Source organism: Nipponia nippon, unplaced genomic scaffold (assembly GCF_047370975.1).
Source record: "Nipponia nippon isolate SJK-2023a ecotype South Korea unplaced genomic scaffold, ASM4737097v1 scaffold_1, whole genome shotgun sequence".
NCBI lineage: Eukaryota > Metazoa > Chordata > Aves > Pelecaniformes > Threskiornithidae > Nipponia > Nipponia nippon.
Window position 1 is genome coordinate 141036498 of NW_028262290.1, and position 27318 is coordinate 141063815.

At 41.8% G+C, this 27318-nt stretch overlaps 1 protein-coding gene across 3 annotated transcripts in view; it reads left to right on the forward strand.

The window, feature by feature from the left end:
* CALCR (calcitonin receptor) overlaps positions 1 to 27318 on the forward strand; it is a 176203-nt gene that overhangs the window by 122522 nt on the left and 26363 nt on the right. For all 3 annotated transcript variants that reach the window (XM_087774796.1, XM_087774789.1, XM_087774806.1), the window contains exons 7-10: positions 5819 to 5945; positions 21270 to 21423; positions 25646 to 25706; positions 25805 to 25871. In XM_087774796.1, coding sequence (XP_087630922.1) covers positions 5819 to 5945; positions 21270 to 21423; positions 25646 to 25706; positions 25805 to 25871 — 409 coding nt within the window. The remainder of the gene's footprint in view (positions 1 to 5818; positions 5946 to 21269; positions 21424 to 25645; positions 25707 to 25804; positions 25872 to 27318) is intronic.

Here is a 27318-nt window from a genome sequence, read left to right on the forward strand (position 1 = left end):
TTCACAGATAATTTGATGAAACAGAATGATACATCCAGTATGGTGACCCAAATGGGATGCTATCATATTGATTTCAGCAAAGGTGCATCAGTTATTTTTGATCAGATAGCCAGACCATTAGTTCATGACCAGAGATAGGGAAATGCTCACCATCGGTAGATGATATCTGGAGAAAACTGCAAGGTAATCTAAAAGGCCAGGTAAAGTTTTCCAACTGTAGAACAGAGAACAGAAGTTTTCCAAGTGCAGAACATTTCTGGAGATTAATTATCTTTTCAGCAGACAGGTAAAGAGCATGACTTTTGTATACAGATCAGAATTTATCATTTGTTTTTATTTGGTTGATGTTTCTAGAAAAATGAAAGCCAAAAATAAGCCCTCAAATCTCCCAACTCAAATTTAACAAATATATCAAGTGCATTTTTTTCAGATCTTCATGACCAAAATAGTAACTGTGAATTATGAGCAGGTTCTAAATTAATACCTTCCCACTTATGCCAAATCATGAATGTATATATGCCTTATTTTCAAAAAGAGTAGGATTCATTCTTTGTAGAACATTTCTTTTCCAAAGCAGTTTTTCACACTGAAATTTCCAAGTCTGAAAAGGGAATAATTGGTCATTTTTTCTATTCCTTTATCTTGCAGCCTTAACTTAAAACAAAGGGTATTTCTGTAAACATTCAGCTATTCCTTTTTGTCACCTTTAAGGCCAAGGAATTGTAATGAAGTACAGCCAGTGCATTTTCTATCAATCATGACCATTAAGTTTTAAACATTTACTATGATTCTTTTAGTACAGAGCTTTTGTGTGTCTAAACTAACTGGCATTTGTTAAGTGTCTGGGAATTGGTAGATTTAATGTTCTGTAGCGTAAGTGAAAAGCTTCAATACAAAGTGATAAACTTTACATGCTGGATTGTGAGATATCATCAACTTCGTTATCTGAATTTCTGAGATGTGTTTTTTCAGCCACAAATACACATATGAAGATTTGTAGAATTCATCAGTACATAGCAAACACAAAATTCCAGCTTACACATGCATAGTAATTGCATACATTTGGGGATAAAAAGAAGCCCTTGGTGAGCCCCCACCTCTAATGCACAAGGGGTGGTTGTCTTGCTCTAAAAATCTGCAGTGAAAGGTGCTCCACAAAACCCCAGATACCTTGTGCCAGTGCTTAAGTCAGTTCTAGCCTCAGAGTCCCTGTATTATTTAATCTAAATCTTACATGAGGCACCTTAGCCTACTTCTGGTCCCAATCTTGATCTATATTTTTGATCTATATCTATATTTTTTGATCTACGTATCTATGGATATGTTCAGGTTGTGTGCCTTCTAACAGTAATTTTCTTAGTAACATTATGCAAAGCTCCCTGGGTACTTCATCTGCTGCTGGTCCCTGGAAAGGTACACCATGGATGAGGGTGTCCATGTAGGCTGGAAAAGGGTATGCTGAGTAAATTGAGAGGCCAGAAGAAGGTGGCATAAATCTTAGGGCTATACAGTTAGATGTCTGTGCCTCAACTGTCAGACAGGAAGGGTAGTAAAAGAACAAGCCCCCAACATCACCACCACCAAGAGTGAGTCTAGGAAACAAAGGAAAATGAAACGGTTGGACTTTGCATAGACTGTAAGAGTCTGTACGATTACAAGCTCAAAATAGGTTGATCCAAAATACAGGTTGTGAATTCTACTAAGTTCCAGAGAGGTGGTTTGATGAGTGGCTGTGATAACGTGCAGTAATCAGATACAGAGATATCTAGTAACTCTGCCAAATAAACTGATGAATTCCCTTCCCATCTATGTAAAGATAAAGAGCACAAAACCACAGCCACAGTAATGCTTTGAGAAAACTGGGAAGAGCACAATTTAATCTGATTTGGAATTCTATACCCAGGCTTCAGAGTTCTTTGGGACAGTAAAGACAGGATCTGATTAAATTGGCTTCCCAAAATGGACAAAGAAGGTGATTCCTTGCAGCGAGCGAGGCAGAATCAGGCCGTCTGACTCACTCCTAGCTCTGAGTCACGGACAATGCACGATCCTGACCGGTCCCAGGCCGTGCTGAAAGACTCATCTTTGCAGCAGCCTTCCAGACAGTAACACACCTCCTCCTCTCTTTCCTCCTCCACTTCTTCTTCCCCTTCCATGACTAATACATGACACAAAGGTTACAGGAAGAAGTAAAGAAAGGAATTAAAACAAAGCGCTGCAAAATGGGAGGACGAAGAGCAAACGAAACCACGACCATAAGAAAATGAGAATAAAGCTATATGGGAGCAGGGTTCATGTTACCTTCAGTTGTTTTCTATCATCTGGCCATGACAGCGATAGATTATTTGACCTTCAATAGAAGGCAAGCCGTCAATCAGATAGTGAATCAGATAGCAAGAGATGGTGTCAGGGCCATATAATAGCCTTTGACTCTAAAGGCAGCAATGAACAGCTTGCAGAGGTTGCTGTTTCCCACATATTTCCTGGCAGATATTTATTTTCCTTTCAGTTTTGGGTATCAAGATTCATAATGATCTGGCATCAGAGATGTTGCAGTACTTTCGGAAGGGAATACTGAATCAGTAGTAACAAGCATCACTAAGCAATACTAACTCATAACAGGAGACCGAGTATTCATAGAGTGTCTAACAGTTACATGCATCATCACATTATTGCAATATTTTTATAATTGCAAACTGAGACCCCATTATCTTATATGATAAAACACAAAAGAAAAAAGGGACTTCTAGCTCCAAGTCACTTCCAATTGAATTATTAAAACAAAGACATTTCTATAAAGACAGATGGGGAGTAGAATAAGTCTAGATTTGCCAGAATAATAGATGGTGTGTTGTGAATGCACCTGTAGTCTAATTGTTGCCAAGGCTTTTAAAGGGAGTTTAAGAAGGATAGTGGGTGGAAGGATAATTTGTGGAAGTTTGTTGGGAGTTTTCCCCAGGGGTAAGGGAGAGCATGGTAGAAAGCATGAAAATAATTTGAAAACTAAACAAGAGGGCAGGAGATGGAAAACAACTGGCTGGGAGTGAAAATCAGTATTCTTGATATTCATGAATGAGAAGAAATGACAGATTCACAGCACAGATCTGTGAGGAAAATAATGCTAAAACCTCCTTGGAAGTCAAAATATCCTAGATGCAATAGAGAAATGGAAATAGGAACTCAAAAGTAAGGGTGACTCTGTGAGTAGATAGGAGGACCTATCTCTGTCAAAGGAAATGTAGGAGACATAGGATAAATGTGAAACACAGGGGAACCACACGAAACCCAGGAGACTCTGAAACTCTGAGACACAATTGATAGAGGCATAGTGACACAAAAAGCTCACAAGTTTTAGGCCCTGATAATTAGCTTAGTGATGCCTTCTTCCATACTGATTAATGAAGCAGAGTAGGGAGCATACAGAAAGATGGGTGAGGAGTGACAAGGAGTCTTCAGAAACACCATGAAGGAATGATTAGGACATCAGGAAGAGGGCCAGGAAGAGAGCTAAGAGATGTCAGAGAAGGAGAAGGTTACAGATGGTTGTCAAAACCAGCAGAGAGGATGAATTAAAAAGGGGTTTGGTTTTGCTAGAATGTTCGCCTTTTGGTGTGGACTGAGTCAGGCAGATGCTGATGCCATTTTGATGGCAAACATTGAAGGTCAAATTAAAAAGTGAGAGTATGGAAGTATATGCTTAATGATCCAGATGGGTCTTTAACATGAACGCTGGAGTCAAGGAAAAAAAGGTGGGGAATACTGAGAGTAAAGTAGGAGAGCAATGCAGGAGTAAAACTAAGAGAGGAAGGCAGGCAGGGAAAGGCGCTTGGACAGCAGATGAAGGCAACATGCAGTGAAGGACAGTCCAATTTAATAGAGGAGTAAGACTGACAAAAGTCAAGCAGAGCAGTGAGGAAGGACAGGAATGGGAGTGGATGTGCATGGCAGATTATCACAAAAGACTGTCTCTCTGTACCGGTAGCCATGTAGAGAGGCAGCTGGAGAGACAAGGGTCTGCATCTCTGTGGCCAGGAGCTGAAGAGACTGCTCTAAGTAAAAGGGAAATTTTTATTTCTTGGGAACAGGATTGGCATCACACCAGTCCTGTTCCCAGGACTGCAAGAGAAAGACAGAGGGAGATGGGCACATGATAGTGTCCCAAGAAAAGTGGGGTCAGTAGCACAGGCAAAGTATAGTGAAGGAGAGTGGGGAGAAAGGAAGAATCAGGACTGGATCAATACCACCAGAGCTTAGGAGCAGAAAAGGAACATTAGACTGGGTTTGTGGTGGGGGCAAATACAGATGGAGTAAGCACAAGAACACAGTGTAGGAAAAATAGCTCCAAAGAATGGTCTGTTTTGCCCAATATCCTGTCCTACAGTGGATCAAACTGAAAGTGTGCCTAGCCCCATATCTGGTGCTCAACAATGGCCAATAGCCGATGCCAGAGGAAGAATATAAAATCAGGGCAACTGTAAAGAGATACTCTCATCCCTAGCTCCCGGGACCTGCATCTTATGGACATCCTGAACCAAAGAAGGTGTCTTGGTAAATAAGGAGGTCAACAAAAGTAATGAGCATTGCAGGATAATGATGACTATAACCAGAAAGATGACCTCAAGCTGAAGGAAGAATTCCATCCAATAACTTAGAAAATAGGTGTAAGAAGAACTAAGAATAAGTGATAGGTGACGAAGGAGCTAAAAAAGGAAAATAAATAAACAAACAAGCAAAATACGCAGAAAAGAGTTCAGTTGGTTAGTTTAACTCTCTGTTTTTAAAGAAAGTGCATTCTGCATCAGCCTCCACACACAGAGCATCAGAAAGTCATAGCCTGTGCTCCGTTCCAGACTGCAAAAGACTGCTAGTGCTGAGGGGGAGGCTTGCCTCAGTGAGGCAGCGATGCTTGCTCTTAGCTCTTTTTTACCTACTGGTTTTGCCTGCTTGCTCTCAGTGATCACTGAATACAGACATCACAGCATTATCTAACAACTCCATGATTGCCTTTCTGCAATCACCTCCTGCCATCTCTGGGCTGTGCTCCGGAGCACAGAGCACTGCGGGGGTGTTGTTCTCTGCGTCAGGGGTAGCCGAGGAGGTGCCATGAGGATTTGGACATGAATTAGAAAGGGGAGATGGTTCAGGCCTGAAACTGCAGTCATGATTTGGTTGCACAAGAATCCTGTGAACTTCTCCTGTGAAATTCTGCTACCCACAATAACAGAAATCCTACCCTCCCCAAAATCAGCCATTCAGAAAAGGTTGCTGCTCCTTCTGAGCAGGAAAACAACCTCTTCTGGTTTGGGATCTCAGCTGGAGTTAGAAGCATGCAGGATACCAACCCAAATCCCCCCGTAATTTAAGGGGATTCCTGCCCAAAGTTCCCATCCTGTCTCACCACTAATTCCGAAAGTAGCAAATAATTTTCATCTGAATATTTGAGAAATTGAGTCTCCAAGGAACAGTTACTTATAAAGCACTTTTCCTAATGTTCATTACTAGTATCATGTGCATCTAAATTCTCAGGGTTCTGCTTCACCACTTAATATCTCAATTACCGTGAAATAAAGAAAGGCATCAAGGGCTGAGAATGTAGCTGGATGGCACTTTACCACATGGGCTAAAAAGCATGTGGTACTAAACAGGTGTAAAAACAAAACCAAAAATTTGTCAGAGGTTATGGCTGCAGTGCAAGGCATGTATTTTCCAACTATGCCTTGCCAAAAGGCATTCTTGAGAGACTGTTGCCAAAAAGAGCTTGTTAAAGTGACATCAGAAGAAAAATACTAATTTACGATGTGTGCTACATATTTTTCAGGAGCCTCAGCTGTCAAAGGATAACACTGCATAAGAATTTGTTTTTTTCTTACGTGCTGAACTCTGTGTTTACAATTGCCCACCTCATCGCTGTTGTGCCTAACCCGGGCCTTGTAAAAAGGGATCCTGTAAGTACTGCATGACTCCTTTCCCTCTTAACACCCAAGTAAAATTACTATGGCCACGCCAAAACCAGACATTCCCATTCACCAGTTCATGTCAGCTGCCTGGTAAAACATGCATGGAAGGTGCAAATTCGGAGAATTTCACTCAACCTTGCTCAGATCTTTCACCAAGCAATAAAAATCTTTGAATTTGGTACAAGAGGGAGAAGCCTCAGACTTGCTTCAGTCAGCCCATCTGTATAAATGTGTGTCAGATCCCCACTGCTCTTGTGTCAGATCCCCACTGTTCTCAGCGCTAACTGCCTGACATTTCCCAACAAAGCCCCCGAAAGGGACAGGTGCTCTTGGTGGCCTCCTGTCCTTTCTCACAGACACACAGTCTGGAGAGGGGCAGGGTTGGCGAGAGGTATGGCTTTTTTCAAAATCCCCACAAAAGATCTGTTTGCTGCATTTTTTTTTTCGGGAGGTGGTAAATCAAGGCAATAGCTTGCTTCACTGCTCTTAGATAGTGATACAAATTGTGCTGGTCCCTCAGCTGATAAGTATGTATGGCAGATCTCAGTCACCCAGTTCTAATCTTGCTCTCTAACAGAGCAATCGCATTGTGCTTGCCATCATTACAGCAGCCCCAGCTGATGTGAAATTAATGCAAGCCTGGGAATCTCTCAAGTTATGTCACAACACTGATCTGCTTGTCTTCTAATAAGATCATTCAATTATGGTTCAACCATTTATCCGCTTCTAATTTTGTGAAAGCAATTAAACATTAGCACCTGATATTATTTGATCATGTGTGTGTCTCTCAAATGTGTCCTGGTTAAGTAAGCTAATTAAAGCTTACTGGTTAAGGAATCTAATTAAAGCCGGAAATATATAGACTAAAGAAAACATCACCAGTTCCAGGGACCATCTGGAGATTAAAAAATAGAAGAGCAGAAGAATAATTAAAAAAATCACACATTTTGTTTCTCCTTACTGCATGGCATCATACCTACGTAGGCTGTGCGAGAAATGCAATGAAAATACTCTTGATATTTGAAGATAAAAAGCTAGCACATGATATCAGGCACCTGAATTGAAGCAAGGTCATTACCTCAGGGTTAAGAGTGATACTTCCTGACAGCAGAAGTAAATTATCTGAAGTGAAGTGCTTTAAACTAAAAGTTGAGGCCACGGCGAGGACTCTTGTGCTCTAAGATTTCATTAAAAAGCTGCATCTAGTGCCTTTGGGCTGGATCATTATTTGGAGTGAAATCTTGACCCCAGTGAAGTCAATGACAAAGCTGTCAGAGGCTTCAGTAGAGCCACATAGCCACAGGACAGGTAGCGGCACGCTGAGCATCACCTGATGAAACCCCCAACCTCCATTGCTATGGCAACAGACAGTATAGAAATGACATAAGTGGTTACTTTTGGAGGCCGTGGAGCCCCAGAGCTGTGTGGAGGTTCATGTATGCAGTCAGCTTTCAGGTTTTGGGCCAGACTATGAAGAGAACCCTTAGTGTTGAATACAGTCACAGAAATTGCCCAAGCTGGTGTCCTTCCACTGCTGTTACCAAATATAGCTGTGTTAGCAAACCTGGCCACAGCTAGTTAGCTAAGCATGCGCTTTGATGAACAAAGCCCTTGTTTTGCACTTTCTTCTTCCAAACCAAATTTGCATGTCTGAACTGCTATCTAGAGGTGAGGTACAAAACTTGGGGCCAGAACACCTGGGGCATCCCATTTTTGTTCTGCAGTCAAGTACGGCATGAGGGTACACTCACTGCTTGATCTTGCATCACTTTCTAGATTTTCTTTCTTTAGGAAAAAAAAAAAAAACAGAAAAAAAGGAGGTGAGGTGACCCGCTAATATGTTCAAAGTCTCCTGACATTAGTAGATAGTGCATTCTGTTGTTTTTGTGACATAATAAATTTGTAAATACATGACTGGTAAAAGAAAATGAACTGCCAGCGGTGAGTTTTTAACACATGATGAAATTACATATAGTCTCCATATGAGTATATGAAGGTTTAAAGAATTTCTGTTAAAAATTTACTTATTCTACCGAGTAGATTCCCATAATATTTTCATTGTAATGCTGATTAACTGAGCAAATGAAGGCTTTATAGCTTGGTTTTTTCTATCCCCATTGCATCCTCTGTTTTATTAAGTCCATTTTAAGATGACTTCTTCTGACTTTCTGTAGTTTGCTGCATTTATCCACTTTCCACCTGTGCATCTGCTGAACTTGACAGGCTCGTGTGTGGGTGGCTCTTACCTCCAATATATACAGAAATACTGAAGTGTGTAGAAGGAATTTCAGATAGTCACAGATATCCCATCTGTAATGGCCATATACAGAGATGAAGTTGGTGGTATTTGTTCTGCAAAATAATATATGTGTTTCCACCCCAATAGTGCCCGCTTTTTTTGTCCTGCATAAAATTTCACAACAGATTTTAAATATGCAATGCCATGGGAAAATACTTACAGTGAATACATATTTATGAGGATATCCACAAATCCATACAATTTTGAAAGAAGGAAGAAGGTTATGTTAAATAACAAAGAGAAGAGACAGGAGGAGCAAGAGAGGAAATTCATCCTTAACACCAAGACACCCACATTCTCCCTGTATCCAGACACAAAAGACATGAGACAATCCAAAGCATCGTGTACATGAGGAGAGGTCATACTGCATCCTTACTCGCATATAGTTTGCTGCACAGGGTTAAACCCTTTGATGATCATTCTGCTCATGTAAAATGGTAAGTCAAGCCACTTTTTCAATATATCTTAATTTGCTTTTTTACCTCGTTTTTTCCTGCTTTCTGGTTATATAATTTTGTCTCTCTCTCTCTCTCTTCCTTTCGTATTTCTCTGGATCTGAAATGATGGAAGAGGACGATGTGAGCTCAGGTAGCCATACAAGAAGGAAAGAAGCAATGAAAAAGGTTCAAAGACACTTGAACAGAAAAAAACAGGACACATGTATGAACACTTATTTACATATATTGAAAAATGTTACTTGAGCTAATTTTTTGCATGTTGTATCTAAAGTAGCAAATGCATTAATTATGCTATTACTGGAACAGATTTTATAGGAAGGGGTATGTTCTATCACCTTCTTAAATGAGACTGACACGGAAGAAGGGTGATCTGTGAACAGCACATTATGTTCTCCATTAAAAACCATGGAAATATAAATAAAACTCTTCCTGACTAATCTTTTAATCTAGTCTTGCACATCAGATCTGTATTTTTCATTTTTTGTATTCCACAAGATTAGTAATTTTAATACTCAATTCTGAAGGGGGTAAAGGAAGATATAAGTAATGACTGGAGGGATAGCTCTGCTAATGAGAAACTGAATAATTGATCAGCTCCATAGGCACCCATATACATATGTTTGTAGATGGGACTAAGTTTGGTCACAAATCAGTAATGACTCAGTAATTGGAAACTCATCCAGAAAAGCTTTAAGAGCTCTTCTTGCATTTTTATCACTTTCCTGTTCTAGTAGAGATAATACCTGTTCTCTTCTTTCTCTCTCCAGGCTCTTCTGTAGTCTCTTCACTTTTCTCTCTCCTTTGCTTCTGGCATTGTATGGTATGAAAGTTTCAATGTCAGTTGCAGTTTTATAGAGTCCACAGCAAGGGCCAGTGCTCTACTGGGAGCTCCTGGGAGCCCTGTGTGGGCTCTCATGCTTGACCATGCTATATCTCAGAGTAAGGACCAAGCATCCATTCAGGCATGCTCCAGTCTCACTGTCAAGTCCCAGTTCCCTGCCACACAGCTTATTTAAGCCTTAATGTATAAATACTCTGTGCCCCCTCTTGCATGGGTACAGCAGCAGAGCTGGTAAGGGAGAACCCAAAGCAATGCATGTTTTATGACAAGCACCGTGATCTCATTTTCTTAGCAAGGAGAGATTGGGTGTGGGCTGTGCTGAGCCTGGCACAGTCCTTTCTACTAGCAGTATCTTTAATTCAGCTCTTGCCGAGGTGAAAAGTGCCTTGGACATGGGGTATGATACACTGAAGCCTGTTCTTGCCTCCTTGTGTAGATGTAGATATACTTTAAAGATCCTGAGCTAGTTTACCACTCTAGCTGATGGTACAGCATGCACTCTCTGCCTCTGACAGGACCAGCAGCACAAGTATTTCACTATCATTGAAAAGTTGCTATCACTGTGGGCGTGAGGTGGGATGACAAAGCACACTAGGTTTATCTGTACTGCCTGAAGCCCATCTCCTAGTAGGAAGCAAGCCTTCAGGAGAAACCTCTAAGCTGCTTCCCACTGAGCATTATTAGTGAGACCAAGAGAAAGTTATTAGTGAGAAAGAGCATTATTAGTGAGAAAGAAAGCGCAGAAGCTGGTGTCCACTAGCATTACAGTCTTTAAAGCAAGGCCATAGTAGTAGTAATATTAAAAAAATTAGTATCCTCATGGACACTAGAACACTATAAATAATCTCACCATTGACTAAAGCGAAAACCATGACTGTCCAAGTGTATTAGGTTTTCCTCCCTATCACTGTAAAACAGTGGAAATAAAAAGTTGAGCAGTGTGGGAAGATGAAGAGTGTATAAAGGGTAGTTACTGTGATTTATGGGGTTACGATGCTGTTGACTTCACCTGTTCTCAAAGGAATTGACAGGGAATGAGAGCCAAGAAAACAAAGGAGATGCACAGCATTTCAGGGACAGTGTTAATTTTAGGTCTTTTTACCATGTAAGCGTTACCTTCCACGTCTCTTGTTGCTTTCACTTCCTTCTGATGTAGCCTGGCAGAGCCTGGAGGGGGTTAAACGTATTGTTCTCAAATGAGGGGCCCATAGCTGATACCAGTGAAGGCAAATGGCAAAAATGCTGCCCCGTGTGACTTGTGTTTGCCTCAGTAGTCCCAGCAGTTCCCGCAGTGCAGCCTCCCCTGGAAGCAGCGAAGGTGGAGTTCCACAAAGGAGAAGGGCGCTTTGATCCTCTTGAGTTGTTTCATGTATTATGCTCGGGGTAGAGCTTTAGGAGGCTCCGTTCTTGTTAAATTAATTTGATTCTTTATTAACATCACTATTTCCAGAGCTTTCTTGTCACTCTCAAAGCATCTCCAAAGTCTTTCATCTTAGTACATCTGTTCCTCCATCCTGTTTCCACTAGTTTACTTACAGGGACTTCCACAGCCAGTTTAGCCCCAAAGAGATTACTCAAAGATATTCTAGAGTATCATAAGTAACCAAAGACCAGACTTCTAGCAGAGAATTACTGGCCAATGCCTAGTGGCTATGTTTCCTGGGTCTTCTCATGTATCTTCTGCACTATGATACAGTCAGTGGTTTTGTGAAAGCTGTCATCATCTTGCCTAGGAGCCCTTCATCTAATGACTTTTTAACGTCTTTTTAAAACATTGCCCTTCTGCTGCCTCAGATATAGGAATAAGGCTTGGGCCCAGTGTGTATTTGTGAATTTACAAATTGTGCAAATTTTGTGCATTCGCAGATTATATTTATGTATTGACTTCACTAGGACAAACTGGCTCAGCAAGGTTGGCCTGGAGAAAATAAAATATATTACTTGCTTTTGTGTAAGTCAAAGAGGGCCAAAGTCAGTCTCCAGTTACACCCATGCCATTGAAGTCAAAGGCTTTCCACCAGTTTTGTGTCTTACCACACCATATTCAGTGCGAAAGTCTGGCATTTTTTATTCAGCTCCAAAGTAAAACAGGGAGCAAAAGTGCCTGTTGTGGGAGAGTGAACCAAACCCCTTAATTTGTCATTTACAAGCAAAGGACTGAGGCTGTGCTTTAGCCTTGTAGGTGCCCCAGAATAATTTTTGTCATCTACCAAAAATTACTCAAATCCCATTTGTTTTCCTTTCCCTGAGCAGGTTCATGAAGACAAGTTCACATCTCCCATCCCTCCTATTTCCCCTGTGACAGATACCTGTCTTGTCATTAGCTTTCACCAGTAAAACAGACAGCAGGTATTTGAGTGGCACAAGTTCTTTCCTGACATAGCAAATGCTATACCAGGACAGGAGAACCACAAATTGTCTTTTGAAACAGGAACCAGTGTAGGCACTAACATCTTTCTAAGATCCATTTAACTGTTCTTTTTTTACACAAAAAGGGTGCTGCTGGTAATTGGAAAATCAATAGAAAGAGAGGGAGAACAGGAAGGCTTGGCTCTAATGCTGAGGTTTAGGGAGAAGCTGTCCCGGCTAAGGAGCATTTCTGAATTGGGCTACAAAGCACCATATCACATTTCTGAGGTTCATAGGTGCAATGGCTGAGCCTGAGAGGTGCAGGCAAGCACAGTGCCTGATGTGCATGTGTCTACAGCGGGGGTCACTTCAGGAGGTGACAGAGAAAGGAAATTCCTGCTCTGTCTGCCTCTGCCCTCATCCACAAAACAGGACTGACACATGGAGAGGACAGTCCCTCCTGCTGCCATTGCATTTCTCTCATATCAGCAAATTGCACTTCTCAGGGTATAATTCTTTGCTTCCTAACAGCATTTGCTGTCTAGACTCCCCCTCACCAGTCCTGTCCAGCATTGCTAAGCCTCAGGGACAAGGAAAATGGAGCAATACTGTGCAGGATGCACAGGGATGGGATCTCCTGCTCTCCAGGTCCGGCACCTAGGCACAGCCAGCGCAGGATCACTGACAGTGTCTTGTGCCTGTGAGCAAAGGGCAGTGTGACCTTCCCTGGAGGCAGAGAATGACTGTGACTTTGGTTCAGGAGAATGTGTTCACCTTCAAGAGGATGGATTTGTTTTATGCTGGTGAATCATTTGCAAATGAAGTTTCTGCCAGCAGTAAGCTCAAGGGCAGTGCCAGGACTGTGCTGCACCAGTTTTACCCTCATTGAAATCACTGGGTTGCACTGGCATAACACTGCAGTAATTCAGATGTAAATCAGAATCTCTTCTTCCATCCTAGGAAAGATCAAGTCTTCCCCCTCCCACGAGGTTCGAGATTAATGCAGACGAAGGGACGTTGTGAATTCAGAACCAGCCAATATTCAAAGAATCCTCACAAATTTTCAGGCTGGAATAATATCTGCATTCATTTTAAGACAGATCTGTCAGGGTCTAAATGGCATGAAACACAGCAGTAATTCCCATCATTTTTCCCAAGGTCTTTATATTCTTGTTTATATTCTCAAAACTCTCAGAGTAATGGAGGAAACAAAGCACCATGTAATCCTGGTGGTGTCAGATTCACTGATCTGATGCGGTGTGCCATGCCCAGAATATGAAGTATGGATGATTAAAGGACATTCACAGCATTCATAAATGACACTTCTGTGAACAGTATTTGTGGTTTATGTGGAACAACTGAATCTGGGCTGCGAAGAAGTCAGTCAGTCACCGTCTCTGAGAAAGATCTGAACTTTCTCAACAACATTATTACGGTTGCTTTCTCAATGGAAAGGCACCATCAAATTAACAGCTGCCATCAGGAGGGGAAAACAGAGGTTTAAGAGTCTAATAATAAGTATTTATTTTGGGACAGATTTCCTCATCTTACTTTCCTCAGGAATTATTCTGTCTACATTTCCGTTGCTTGCTCTTCTTTCAAAGCAGTATCAATTAGTAGGCTCAGGTTTCTCAAAACTGTTGCAGCATCATGAAGGGAGGGATCATAGCTTCCATGTAGCCCAGTCCCAAGGTATTTCATGTCAAAATAACCCAGGTTCTATCAAATCCTGTGGATGGTATTTCAGCAGTGTGATCCCTTCACGCAGCCTCTTGTATGGGAGGCGGAGTGCCATTTCTTCCAGAACTGTGACTCCAGAAAGGACTTTGTACTGCAAAATGCATTGTTGTCCCGAAGCAGAAGGCATCAGGTCCTGGGGCTTGTTCCCAGGTTTTCAGGCTGCATCTTTTCTGCTCAGGTGAAGAAGACCTGCACTCTCAGCCACAGTAAGGATGGAGGCCAAATATCTGGCACAGAAGCCAAACTGCAGATTTAAATGTCTCTGTGAAAAGTCTGATTTGACCTGTCATTCTGGCTAATCATTATGTACCTGCAGCGCCTCTGGACCTTGAAGCTCTGCTGTTGTGGCAGCAAAAAGTGAGCACTCCCAGGACAGCTGTTTTCAAAATCAGCAAACTCTCAGCATCCCGGGTCTTGCTGTCATCGACTGCAATTCTCCTGTCTGGACACAGTGGCCATTTGCAGCCACTGGGGTTTTTATATGAGCTTGTCATACTAAAGCACACACTGCCTGTATGTGCAAAATGAGTGAATCTGCTCCAGATTTGCTAAAATTCATGACATACCTTCAAAACTGCTGCTCAGGAAAGGTATACTTATTTTACCCTCAGAACTGAACTGTAGCAGTCCCTGAAAGGCTGGTGTGGAGTTGTGCTTGACTGAGTTCTGACACTAATTCAATTCTCCATGCTTTACTGAGGCTTTTTATTATTTTTCCCTTTGGTTTTCCTCAAGACATGGGAGAGGTTTGTAACGAGAAAGTGAAGATGACCTAAAAATGTAGGGTGGGACCTGGGTGACCATAAATTTCTATCAATTGCAGTCTCCTGTGCATCTGAGAGACTGAAAGGTGAATAGATGATATGTCATTAGCCCCTAAAAACGCAAGCATGGAAAAATGTCAAGTAGCGACTTCATCTTAAATGTCAGATCAACAAGTGCAAATGCTAACAGTTGCCTTTTTGGTGGATTCTGTGCTACGCTGTACAGACATGGCATCCCCTAATGAACTGTTCCTGCACTTTCCACACAAGGCCTCCCACAAGAGGAGCGCACTTAAGCAGCTTAAGTTTTGATATTTCTCTGGGAATATAAAGCAATTATGTTTAGAAACTTTGCTGTTGTAGAAGCAACTACTAATTCAAGTTAATTCAAATTAAACTTGAGGTTCCTCTCCAAGTTTTCCTTAGCATGTGTCTTTAAAAGGATCTACCTAAAATGTGGGAAATTTGAGTGTGAATTGGTCAGAAAGTAGATTTTTCAAAATCCCTCAGAAGATGGACATTTCCAAAAGGAATTACTCTCAGAAGGACAGTACCATAACATTTCCAAAACGCAAAATTTTCCCTGATACTGTGCTGCCACAGCTATTTTCCTCACTGGGATCTGTCTGATTAAATGGCAGTGCTACCAGTGCAGGCAGCTGTGTCAGTCCAGGAGACCATTCTCCTCACTCACACCTGGCTAAAACAGGTCAGGTGAATTAAATGCAGAGTGCTCATTCCTCTCCAGGGACTACTTCAGTCTACACATCTATACCGTGAAGTCAGACATCCAGGTTAGGCGAGATGAATGCCATCCATGCTATTTCATTGCCCTTCAGTGACTGCTGTTGCAGACCTGTGTTATTGCCCATTTTCAGCCATGACCCAACCATCCTGCTCGTCTTGAAGATATTTAAGACCAAACAGAAGTAGCCTGAAACAGAAGAGTAATAAATGAAAGGACATCGAATTGGTGGAGGAGGGGTACCTGGAATAACTGAAGCTCTTACCCCATTTCATTGGGGATTATCTCCCACAGCTGGGAGAAGATGGCAGCAGACCTTGTGAGCACTCTGACTCTGTTTCCAGCCCAAATGAATGGCAAGTTGAGTAGTTCCTGTACTATTCTTTTAGGCTACCCTGACTGCCCCTGTTTTCTCCTCCTCAGGGCCCCTCTCTGACAGCCTCTCTCCCCTCCTCCATCAGCCAATCTCATCCTTACAATGCCTTCCTGAAAAGTTGCCTCCCTCCGGCAACCCCAGCTCAGAAACCAAGCTGGTTGGGGGTGATGAGGCTGCATTTTGCTCTGCTTCATACCCTGCGTGATGCTTTCCAAGGTGCACCCTGCTGGCAAGGAGCCGGTGGCCGCCGCGCGCTGGCAGTGCTGGGTGCACCACGGGAACCGTGCGGGAGCTCAGCCCGGCACGGCGCCCTGCAGAGTTCAAAGCTGCAGCCCCAAGAGAGCAATCGCTACGGCAGACGGGACTCAAGGATGTGTGGATGTAGCTGTATTAATTCCTGTCTAGAATGCCTAATTCTGGGCTGACTGCTTCACTATAGCATAGATATGGACACAGATGCTGTTAAAAATATCCCCTGTTGTTTAATTTCATATTTTGCTTTCTTGTAACACAAAACCTAGGAGCCCTCTGAGCAACTGTGTACATTTTGTTCTGTAAATGGTTTAAAAGTATATTAAAACATTAATCTTAGCCTGAGCCCCTGTGTGCCAGGTTTCTGACTGGAACACACTCTAATGGATGACTCATAGTAGATATATTGTATAATGGTATGACGTTCTGATAGCCAGTGATTTACAGCTGCAATACTTAGCACTGTCTTGCTTTGGAAAGTCCTTTTATTGCTTATTTGTGTAACATATGGATACTTGGAATTGAAGAATATTTTCATAGAACAGTGTTCTAATAGCCAGAAAAAAACCCAAACAAACAAACATGTAAGGCAGATCAGTAATCAAACTTCAAGCTACTCCTTTAAAATGCTAAGTTAAGAATGTCTGAGAATATATTGTATTGCCTTCAAACTGAATTTGAATAAATCACGTCTGGCCTCTGTGGCAAGCAGTACAAACTCTCCTCGAGGAGGGTCCTTTGCTGCCATGCACTGGGGAGGTTCACAGAGGTGAAGAGGAACCAGACTAATAAGGTCAAATATGGTTATTTCCCTTTAAACAAAGAAGTGCACAGCTGTAGCTATGGCCCATATAGCTGGCTTGGTTTAAAATCAATAACTTTGGTTGGCCTGTTCTTAACAATTTATTTGAAATGTCAGTCGGGGGCATTTCAATGGATAGCGAGCATTTGAAAAGAGAGGTTTCATTATGCACACTGAGGGGCTGTCCCACCCTCGCTTTCCATAGGGCAGGCTCTCTGGAGTTGTCAAGCATGGGTATAAAACACAGACCTTTGAACTTGCCAACCTGAGTCCCTTCACCCAGGAAAGCATCATGGGAACGAGGACACGCAGAAATCTGTACAACTTTCCTATGACAAAACTGAGTCAGTCCTTTGACTGAATTACTAGGAAGACCTGCTCAAAAACAATTAGCAGTTTATTTCACATTACATTTTGTTATTATTGTTGAAGATAGTATTCTGGGTTTTATGTAGTCTGAGTGCTTTGGTTTGGTTTGCCCTAATGGGTAGTGATGGTAATTAATGCTGCAGCTTTCTGTCTGTAAGCTATTAACTGATAATCAAGGAGAATGTTAACAGAGAAATGACAGGTACATGTGATGAGGGGCTGCTGGATTAGCCGAGGAGAGTGGCATGCCAATTACATTACTGTGCAATTGCAGGGTCCTGCGTAGGCAGATGGACCTTTGGGACTCCTTTGACAGGACTGGAACATTAACAGTACTTATAATACGCCACTATATCCTGCAAAACATTGTAGACACCAGTTCTAGCTCCTTCTTGTAAAAGGAGAATAAATTATTCTATTTATTCTCTGTGAAATGGTTCCAGCATCCTTTTGAAGTGCTTTCATTACATATCACAGGTGTTCACAAGAGTTGCATGACTCTTAGCAAGGTTTGCAAGAGAGGAGAATATGACTAACTGTATTCCTCTTGAACCTTTTTGCCCCTGAGCAGTTAGCCAGAATTTAAGGCCATTGCAGGTTGCTTTCATGAGGAAGGAAAATTAAAAATAAAAGAGATTTTTTTCTTGGGTGCTCTCCTGCAGATCTGTAAAGAACTTTCCTCAGCTTCTGTGTTCATTGGTGCAGCGAGAACAAGTAGCAGGAGGCAGCCTCCTTGCTCGCAGATCAAGTTCCTTGCCAGGCTGTAGTCTGCCAAAAAAGGGTTCATTCTTGGCCATGCTCCTGGAGCCACAAAGGAGCTGCTTTCTTAGGTGGTTACCTGGCTTTGGGGGCTTTCCTGGTAATTGTATCACAGTTTCCCTTGCTACATAGCCACCAACCTCTGCAGTGCAATGCTGCCTGTCTCCAGGCTCTCGACAAGAGGAGCATTAGTTTATTGCTTTGTTTAGGAGACAGGCACACCAGCCTGAGCAACAGTTCCTGACCTGCACTAGAAAGGACCAGCCTGCCCTGCTCATGAATTAAAACCCACTAGATTCAGTCGCCCACACACCCATAGACTGACAGCTCATGACATTTTACTCTCCTTTATAGTGTGAAGGTGCTGTGATAATCCTTTGAGTCCTGGATTTGACTGTGCTGCATATTGTACAAGACACAACAAGGACAGAGCCTCTGCCTCAAAGAACTTGCAACAAAACATATTTGACTTCAGCAGAAGACAAAACCCCTAGACATGTTTTTTATCGCAAAGTTAACCATCAGTCAGTTATCAAGCATGGAAGTGGTGGAAGATTTGCCTCTGTATCATCTTGCAGTTTTATTTTACTTGTTTCTGTAAGAATAAACATTTCATAAAACTTACTAGTTCTGCAATGCTCCCGGCTAACACTAATGTACACCGAGATGTTGGTTACATTTTTCATGTTTTATTTGTGCTATGCATGAATCTGGTTCTCATCAGTAACAAGTTCTTCTCTTTTACCTGCTCTGACATAAGAAAAACACTCTTTTTGTTGTAGGAAAATATTTCCACTGTGTCACTTAGCCACAGATGAAACGTGCTGCATTTTCTAGCTCATCCAAAGCAAAGACTGATTTTTGCTGTAGTTTAATATGAATTTAACATAATTCATCTCAATGCATTGTTGTGCTTAAACTCTTTATGCTAACTTTTTCAGATTCATTCTCAAATTAATGTGATATGGATCTAAGTAGTAATCAGACCCATCCTTCATGCTTTTCCAATGGTATTCTTACTTCTTTAACTTACTGCATAGGAAGTGATTAAATTCCTCAAAAGAGTCATGAGCTGTCTGCATGGCCATTACTCTAAAAGATAGGTATATGATTTTCTTTTTAAAGCCACAAGTGCTAGTTCACATGGAGGGTACAGGGAAGAAAGAAATGTTGAGGAAATCAAGTAAATGAAGTTTAGGTATGTAGTTCTCAGGCAGTGTGCTTTCTATGTGTGCATTTGTTTGAGCTACAGATAAACATTCCAGCAAAGACTCACTTGGTTCAAATTGAAGGTATGTTCCGTCAGTCTCTGCTCAGAGGGTCGGTTAGCAGTGCAAACAACTGGCAAAGAGAAGCAAGGATACTCTGTAGTCGTCTCCGTTTCAGTTTGGTGATATGAAATGGTGAAAGCATTAAGTTAAAGTGACAGGTTTGAGAATGTACCATGGATTTTGTTGCAGAACTCACTGGCCATGCTCTGCTCCCCTCCAGCTGCTGAGCTGCAGCGCGAGACCATTCCCAGGGCCCAGGTGGCTGGATGGAAACCTGGGGTGACTTTGGCACTGGCAGGAGCAAGACCAGCCTGCATGCAATGTGCAGGCACCCCAAGTCACTCCCACCAGAGCCATCAGGGAAACGATGCCTCGAGCTGTTGGGTCAGCCCCCTGACCTGCAGCTCCTCCAAGGAGATCCCCACAGCGGAGCATGGGGCTGGCCCAGCCCAAGCCTGGGACACAGCGGATTTCATCAAACCTGTCTGGAAAACTGCTGTAATGGCTGAGAAAGTTTGCTGACTTTTTAGGGTCCCGGGTAGCTGGCTGATGTCAGGGTGCCACCTGAATGTGTGTGCAGCCTTTGAGAAGTGCCTGTCAGTCAAGGCAGCCCTTGTGGGGATCGATAAGGGGAGAACAGAGAAAGGCCAGCTGCCAGCTGGGAGGCTGCATTGAGAACAGGCGAGGGAAAAAGGCAAGAAACATATTGACCCAGACCTGTGAAAAACAGTCCCAGGATGATTTAAGAACCTTAATGAACACATTTGCCAACAAAAAAAGGAGAAAATAACTTCTTCCTTTTTTTTTTTTAAACTTTTTTCAAACCACGGTACAATCCTTTTTTGACATACTTTGTAAGAACTGTTCAGACGCAGTGTGGAAAAAAAGATGTGACTGTCTGCTCTGCCCTGTGCAGTGAGCAGAAAAAATGAATCACCAAAAATAAAACCCAGTCCTTCAAGTTAATCCTGTCGGAATCCTGTATCCTAACCTATCAATAATCCTGTATCTTCATGAGCACCAAGCTGCACTGTAAATATTGAAATAAAACTAAATGCATGTGTTCAGGCAATTGCTTTGGGAATGTTTCTCAGCAGCAGAAGGTGGTGCGCTGGATGGCTAACAAGCTTTTCTGGTCCACAGGGGCAGTCTGAGTCCCCCCAGACGGACGCAGAACGTGCAGTCCTCTACCTGCTGAACTGCCCAAATGTCTCTTTAAAGAGACAAGTAAATCCTAAAGACATCTCACAGCCCATGTTGTCAGCTTGGAAAACTTCTGCAGAAGTTAAGGGGAAGGAGTATTTTCCTGTGGCTGCAGATGAGAACTGTCACTTTGCCATCGCTGCTGTGACCTCAGATTTCCAAGGAGCACGTGGTGCTCCCCCAGGAGCAGTGGGTCTCTGCCAGCACAGCAACACCCTCCCACTCCTTCTCCTGGGTGCTGGTGGCATGGAAGCCCATGTGGAGGACCTCACTGCCCTCTCCAAGGAGGCGGGCGGACATGAGATCCTCTCAGAAGAGGAACAGCATTGTCCTGCAGCAGCTGGCTCTCTGGTAGTGGACAGGACACACTTCCCTCCACCGTCTGCCCACCACTTCCCAGCATCTCAAAGCCACAGTCTCTTGTCAAGGTCTATGCAACCTCATCGGAACCACAGGCAGGAGCCACTTCCCAGCTTCACTGGCTCCGTTTAGCTCCATGTGTCACTTTGTTATTTGGACTAAATAAAGCAAAGCTGTCTTCTTGCAAAGAGGCGGAGCCAGTATTCCTGGTACCCTACCAAGAAAAGTCTCCACTGACAACAGCACTTGCCTTTTTGGAAGGAGTGAGTTCAGAACTGGGTGCAGTTTAAACAGTGAGTGACTCTGGCTCAGATGAGAGAGCTGAACAAACGTTATAAAAGTTTGATCAAAAGTAAAAGAAATCACCCAAACTGGAGCTTAAAGTTACTGTCTTCTTCACAGCCTTTCTTGTACATCTAAAGCAAGTTGCTTGTTTCAGTTCTAAAAAAAACATCAGATTTTGAAGGGGATTTTTTGTTATGTGGTAGTTTTTGGAGTGCTGTTATCATACATTTTTTCTGTTTTGTGAGGGTCTGTTTGTTCCCTTCATCTCGTTTATGAAAGTTTAAAATCCCTGTGACTGACAGGTGCTGAACAAACCCAGCAAAAGCTGGGGATTGTTGTTCCACTTTGCTCTCTTATAGCCTAGCAGTAACGTTTGTCTTTGCCTGCTTAAATGCAAAATGCTGGTCAGGTGTGTGACATTATCTCATTTGTCTAACAGGTAAGCTGCAAGGTGCTGCAGTTCTTTCATCAGTACATGTTGGGCTGCAACTACTTCTGGATGCTCTGTGAAGGCATTTATCTTCACACGTTGATTGTGGTAGCAGTGTTTGCTGAAGAGCAGCGCTTGCACTGGTATTACCTCTTGGGCTGGGGTATGTATGTTATAATTTGTAGCAAGATGGTCAATTCTTTCAGATGTTTGAATTCTTCTAGCACTTATCACGACAACTGAATTGTTGTATTTATACCACCAGATCATAGCTTAAGATTGAGTTCTTGGGTCCTAAATATAAGTGCCTTTATTTGGATGGGCCTAGAGACTAACAAAAATCAGCAGGAGTCAGTATCTGTATCCATTATTTACTGCATTTTGGGATTTGCTGAAAGAAATGCTTAAGTTTTGTTAAGCAAAGCTTTGGAAGAGAAATAGATTTCTCTCCAAACACATCTCTTTTCTGAACAAAAGTTGTCTATTTTTGTCACTTTATATGCAAAAATACTAATCTGTGACAGTACCTATAAAAGTATATTTTTTCTGGAATGAAGAAGAGGAAAAATCAGTATCTATGTCTCCCAAAGTGAAAAAACACAGCATGCAGAAAGAGGAACCAGAATTTCTCTGGAAGTGAATCCAGTATCAGATATATTTTGGCAGCTGTTGTTTTAAAGGACAAGATTCAATTTTACCTCCACAGGAGTAGATAATGGCTCTGCTGTCAGGGCTGATTTTGTCCAACAACAGTGATCTCTGAAGTATTTCAGAGAAACACACAGGTGTCAATAAGCAAATCTCAATGATATTCTGTGAGAGAGGTTACAAACCCTTACACTATGGATGCAAACTGTATGTAGTTGCATGTATATTGCCCAAGGAACCATGACTAGGTCTGGTCCTTCATCTCCAAATATGCAGATCCCTTCTGTTTTTACTAAGGGATCCCTTGCCTTTTAATTAGTAGCAACAGCAAGTTTTTATCCTTTGGACTGTCTGGTCCAATAAAAGGCCATATAAATACAACCAATGCATTACAGTGCAGTGCGGTCTCTTTCACATTTAAATGACTATTGTAAATCCAGTCCACATCAGTGTTGACTGGAAATCATTATCAAGAGCTTTTGCCCACTTTGGGAACCATGAATCTCTGGCCTCGTTCCAGTTTCTGGCAAGCCAGTCCCCATATCTTGAAACCACTGGTGCAGCTAAGCAGCAAATGACGGACCTTTATCCATCGTCCTGCTGTACTTAGGGATGTTCACTTGTATTCATCTCTTGCAATCCCAGTCTGAAGCAGATAGAATTTACTCTGTATTTTCCATCCTCTTTGGAGATGTTATACTTGTTCAACATGATTTCATTTACAGCAGCAAAATAAAAAATAGCCCTACTGCTTAAACATAGAAAAATTAGGAATGAATTAGACCAGAGAAAAACGGCCCAGTTCTAAATGTTCTGAAGAACTTTAAAACTCTGCTTCAACTAGTAGTTAGGCATCCAATATCAGGTCCTAAAAAGGCAGTAACAGCAAATTGGAAAGTTGTTCTTCCCCTATTTGGAGTTTCATTTAAGAACCTGGTAACTTACTTTCTTCTTATGGTGTAAGACTTAGTGCTCTCTGGATACCTACTTTAGATACCTAGCAAATTAGCATGATTTTCTAGTTTATATGGATTGTAGTGCCAGATAACAGTTTCCAGGTACGTAAGAACTCATCTTCGTTTTTTGTTTGTTTGTTTTAATGAGAATGCCATCATGCATCCTTTTTTTTCTTATGAGAATGGCATCTTTTCTGAGAAGAGAGGGACCTGTCATGCTCTTGGAATTAAAAGTATGTGGATCCTCAGCTCTTAAATGAAGACAACCTTCCTGAAGAACCCTAAATTGAGTCAAGGCTTCTGGACTTTGTCAATCCAAATAGCTGAGCCCTTGTGGAGCAAGCAACTGGGCTATCACAAAGTTTTCATAGTTCAGAATATTTGAATATACAAAGTCTGATAGGACTCTGCTTTTGAAATGGCAGCCCTATGTGAAGAGTCATTTTAAATGTTTCCTTTCAGATAAAGCTTTTTCCATTTTCATGTCTTGCAGCATAAGGCTTCCCAAAATAGTGTCATTCCATATCCAATTATGCAAGAGGAAAATTGTCATAAACGTATTTTTTTCAGCTGATATTCAATTTAGGCAATGCAGTTTATTGCAACTGGGACACCTAGCCTGCAGTGAAAGCTTATGAGCTAGCTGTAATATTGCTGAGAACAGCACTAGCAGTCATGGTGGGTAATTCAGTGAAGTTATCTGATAAGATACTCATCAGTATCTGCAGCACTGCCCAAGAGATAAATAGGGTGGTGGCTGTGATAATAGGATGATGATATCTTGAGGCAGAAAAGGTTAATAAAAATGGACACAACTCTTGACTATGAAGTCTGCAGCATTTTTAATGAAACTAGATGAATACTTCCACAAAAAAAAGTAATCATTAGCACCTCCTAACTAAGGTAGAAATCATTAATAGCAAAATGATCTAATTAGAACTATCTGGCCACCCCTTAAATTTGCATAAATCAGTGTAATTCCACTGATTCCAGAAGCAGTAGTCACACAGTCTAACTTTAAACATCCAGCTATGTTAATCAATGGAGAGAGATACATTTCTCCAAAGGGCAATGCAGAGCAACCAGAGCAGGTTGTGCTCTGAATTACAATTCAAAAGATCAAGGTAAATGTACAGGGTAAAAAGATGAAGTTACTCATTATTGATTGTTATAACTAATTCCTCTGCAAGAAGATCTAGATTATTTTATTTGGAAAAATCACTAATGACATTTGTAAAATAGCTTTATAAGAAAAATAAAAATCTGAGCAAATATAAAACACTTCTACAAAAGGTTTGAGATGATTGAATGGAATCTGACATGGACAGATGTATTTCAAGGCTGGTGCCTTCAGGTGACCCCTTCTCTGGGAACTGCTGCTGGGGATATCATTTCTCATTTGTTATTGTTTCACTGGGTCAGGAAATCATGCTTATGCAGGGCAAGAAAACAGTATCAAATGTGTGCATCCAGCTACAGTCCACTCTATCTGGCTGCTTCAGGCAGCTTCATCCACGTTAAAGTGAAAAGCGAATCATTTATTTGGACAGTGCTGCAACAGAGTGCCTTTCAAATTCAACTGGAAATACAATTAAGCATAATTGCCAGTTTGTGCCATAAAGGACCTGGCATGACCTAAAGGGATATGTCATACCTTTTCCTGGGATGGCTGGGGTAAGACCTTTTTTAGGTTACTCACTGCTTACCACGTGTTGATGGGACCCCTGGAATGACACATGTTGTGCCACCAAGACCCAACAGACCTTGGTGCTCCAGTTCTCATTAACTCTCTGCCTTTTGGCCCTTTGCAAGAAAAGAGCAACACCTAGCCCTAGAAGAGCCCATCCAGCCTGCAGCTGGAAATCTGAGCCATAGACTGTCATGAGCTTCTTACCCTGTAACTGACTAATGAAAACTTTCCGTTGCGTTCTTAAGATTTGCTTGTGAGTTTGTTGAGCCAAATATTCTAGGCTAATGCATTTAGCAGAAGAAACAAGGTCCCTTGGCATCATATGGAGCGCTCTACTCGTGATACTCCAGGCCAGAGCTTTCAGTTGAAGATTTTTTCTATTACAGAAAGGTCCCTTAAAAATTGCACTTCAGTCTGTCTGTCAACAAAACTGGCCCAGACTTACTCCATTTCCAAATAAAAAGAATTTTCTCAAACTGTCAATCCCATAAGCTCACCCTGAGGTTGGAAGCTCCTTTCTTTCTTTTCTGAGCTTTTTGTTGTTTTACCGTGCATCATCACCCAGAAAAGGTATTCTGCAGCCAGAGGCCAAGTAATCATTTTCTAACAATATATAAAGGAGAACGCAATCCAGTTTGTTCTCCCACAGCTGCATGTCCTCCCAAGGTAAACTGCAGTAAGACCTTTTTTTGATAGTAGAGTAAGTAGCTGTTGCTTAAAGATACCTGGAGACACCAGAGTGTCCTACTTACATACTTCTTTGACTTTATTCTCACTCCAGCATTGGCTGGCCTGTGCTCTGAGGTGACACTTGCCCAGAATTTGGCTAAGGATTCTCTGTCTCTTCTAAAACTGTTTATGAAATCTAGTGATTTGCTTCTCCTTTTGGCCTTCCTTGAGCATTATTCCCTTTTGCGTCTCGCCATCGAGGTAATGCTAGGGCCCTGCGTGCAACAGGATTGCAGTTCTTTCCTGAAAGCCGTGATTTCACATATGTATGTTTTGTGGACAAGAGGCTTATTAGTGTGTGTGACACATGAAATTCAAGCTAAAGAAATACCAAGACTGATCTATAACTTTAATGATTTCAGGGTTCCCTTTAGTGCCAGCATCTATTCATGCTGTTGCAAGAGCCAGATACTTCAATGACAAGTGAGTAGCATGTCTGTTTTTGAAGGAACTTAGCATTATTTAACTGTGTAACACATTTTGAGTTAATAATAAATTTTAATGGTGTATTTCCCCTCCAGCTGCTGGATGAGTGTTGACACGCACTTGCTCTATATTGTTCATGGACCTGTAATGGCAGCTTTATTGGTAAGACTATTATTTGCTATCAGTAGTTTAATAATTATTTTAGAAATGCTGCTAACCTGTACAGAATAAAACTTTCTGTACTTTAAGTATTTTATTCAAAACTCAGAAGTAGCTAGGGTTTTCTCTACTCAGTGTTACAGTGTCTCAATACTTTTCAAAAACAAGTCCTGTAAAGGGACCTCCCAGTAAAGCATCAGATTTTGAGGCAAACAGAATCACTAACTGCTTTTGAAAATCAGGGTGGTCACTCTCTCCCAGCGTGACTTATTTGTGACCAATGTACTGCATTTATGTGACATCAATGAGGCATTTAGCTATGCCTTAGCTGGCGTGAGCTGAGTGCAGGCTGGTTGCTCAGTACGAGTTTTACTGGTCACTGAACTGGTATGGTCCAAAGGTAGGGAGCTAAACTAGCCCAGGGAACAGACTGGGCTGGGCTGTCTGGGTAGAAAGACAAGATTCAAAGTGCAGCTTGGCAAGGTATGTATATGTATATATAGCATCTTGTATGCCAGTGGTGCTGTTTGGCACAGTAACCCTGACCTTCCTGAAAGGTGCAGAAAGGGTTTTATTCGACCCAAAGCCCCAAGCTCACCTCAGTGTGTCACCCAAGATGCACTTTCAGCTTTTGAGCTACCTTTTGCTTGCAAACATCTGCATAGACATACCTGCAGTAATTACCTTGGAGATCAAACAGTAGGGCAGTGAATACTGGGAACACCTTTCAATAAAGAAACAACTTTGTGTCTAATAGCTGAAAAAACTGAAAAACTTTCTACCCTTTCTTGAGAAGCAGTCTTGCACGTCAGCAATGTGAAGAAGCCCATTCCTCCCCGCTATATATACAGTCTGCTGTTCCCATAGAATCACATCCATTGTGGGTTTACTGGTTCAATCTTGATTGCTTCTGCTGTTGTAATGCCAACTAGCTTCTAGGAGAGGCCATTCAACCTTTCTTTTTATCGCCATGCTCCAAGTCTGTACATCTTAGCTACAAAGAAAAAAGGAGGGACTGTTTTTTATGGAAAAAGAGCAATCTTTAACTGTTTTCAAAAGAAGGCATTATAATTTCTGGCTTGTGCTTATGCCATTTCCATTATTTTTTTTGCGAAGATGTCAATGTCTACAGAATGTACTGCACGATTTGCTACAAAAATCCCATAGTGACAGACTGACTCAGAAGAGCTGAGGTTTTTTACCTTTGTAAAGTCTTTTTTCCACTTTTCACAGTTACTTCCAGAAATTGTAAAAGTGAAGGTTACGCAGAGTGAGTGAAGTCAGAGTAGGGTGGAGAATAAGGTTTAGATTTAACGCTGAATGGGACCTCAGAAGTCATTTATTATTCCTTTTTTTCCAGTAGAGCACAAATGTAAAACAGTTGAAAGGTCTCGCAGTATTTAAGAAGTGATGAAATGCTTTACCAAAGCTTACTGATTCATGATCTATT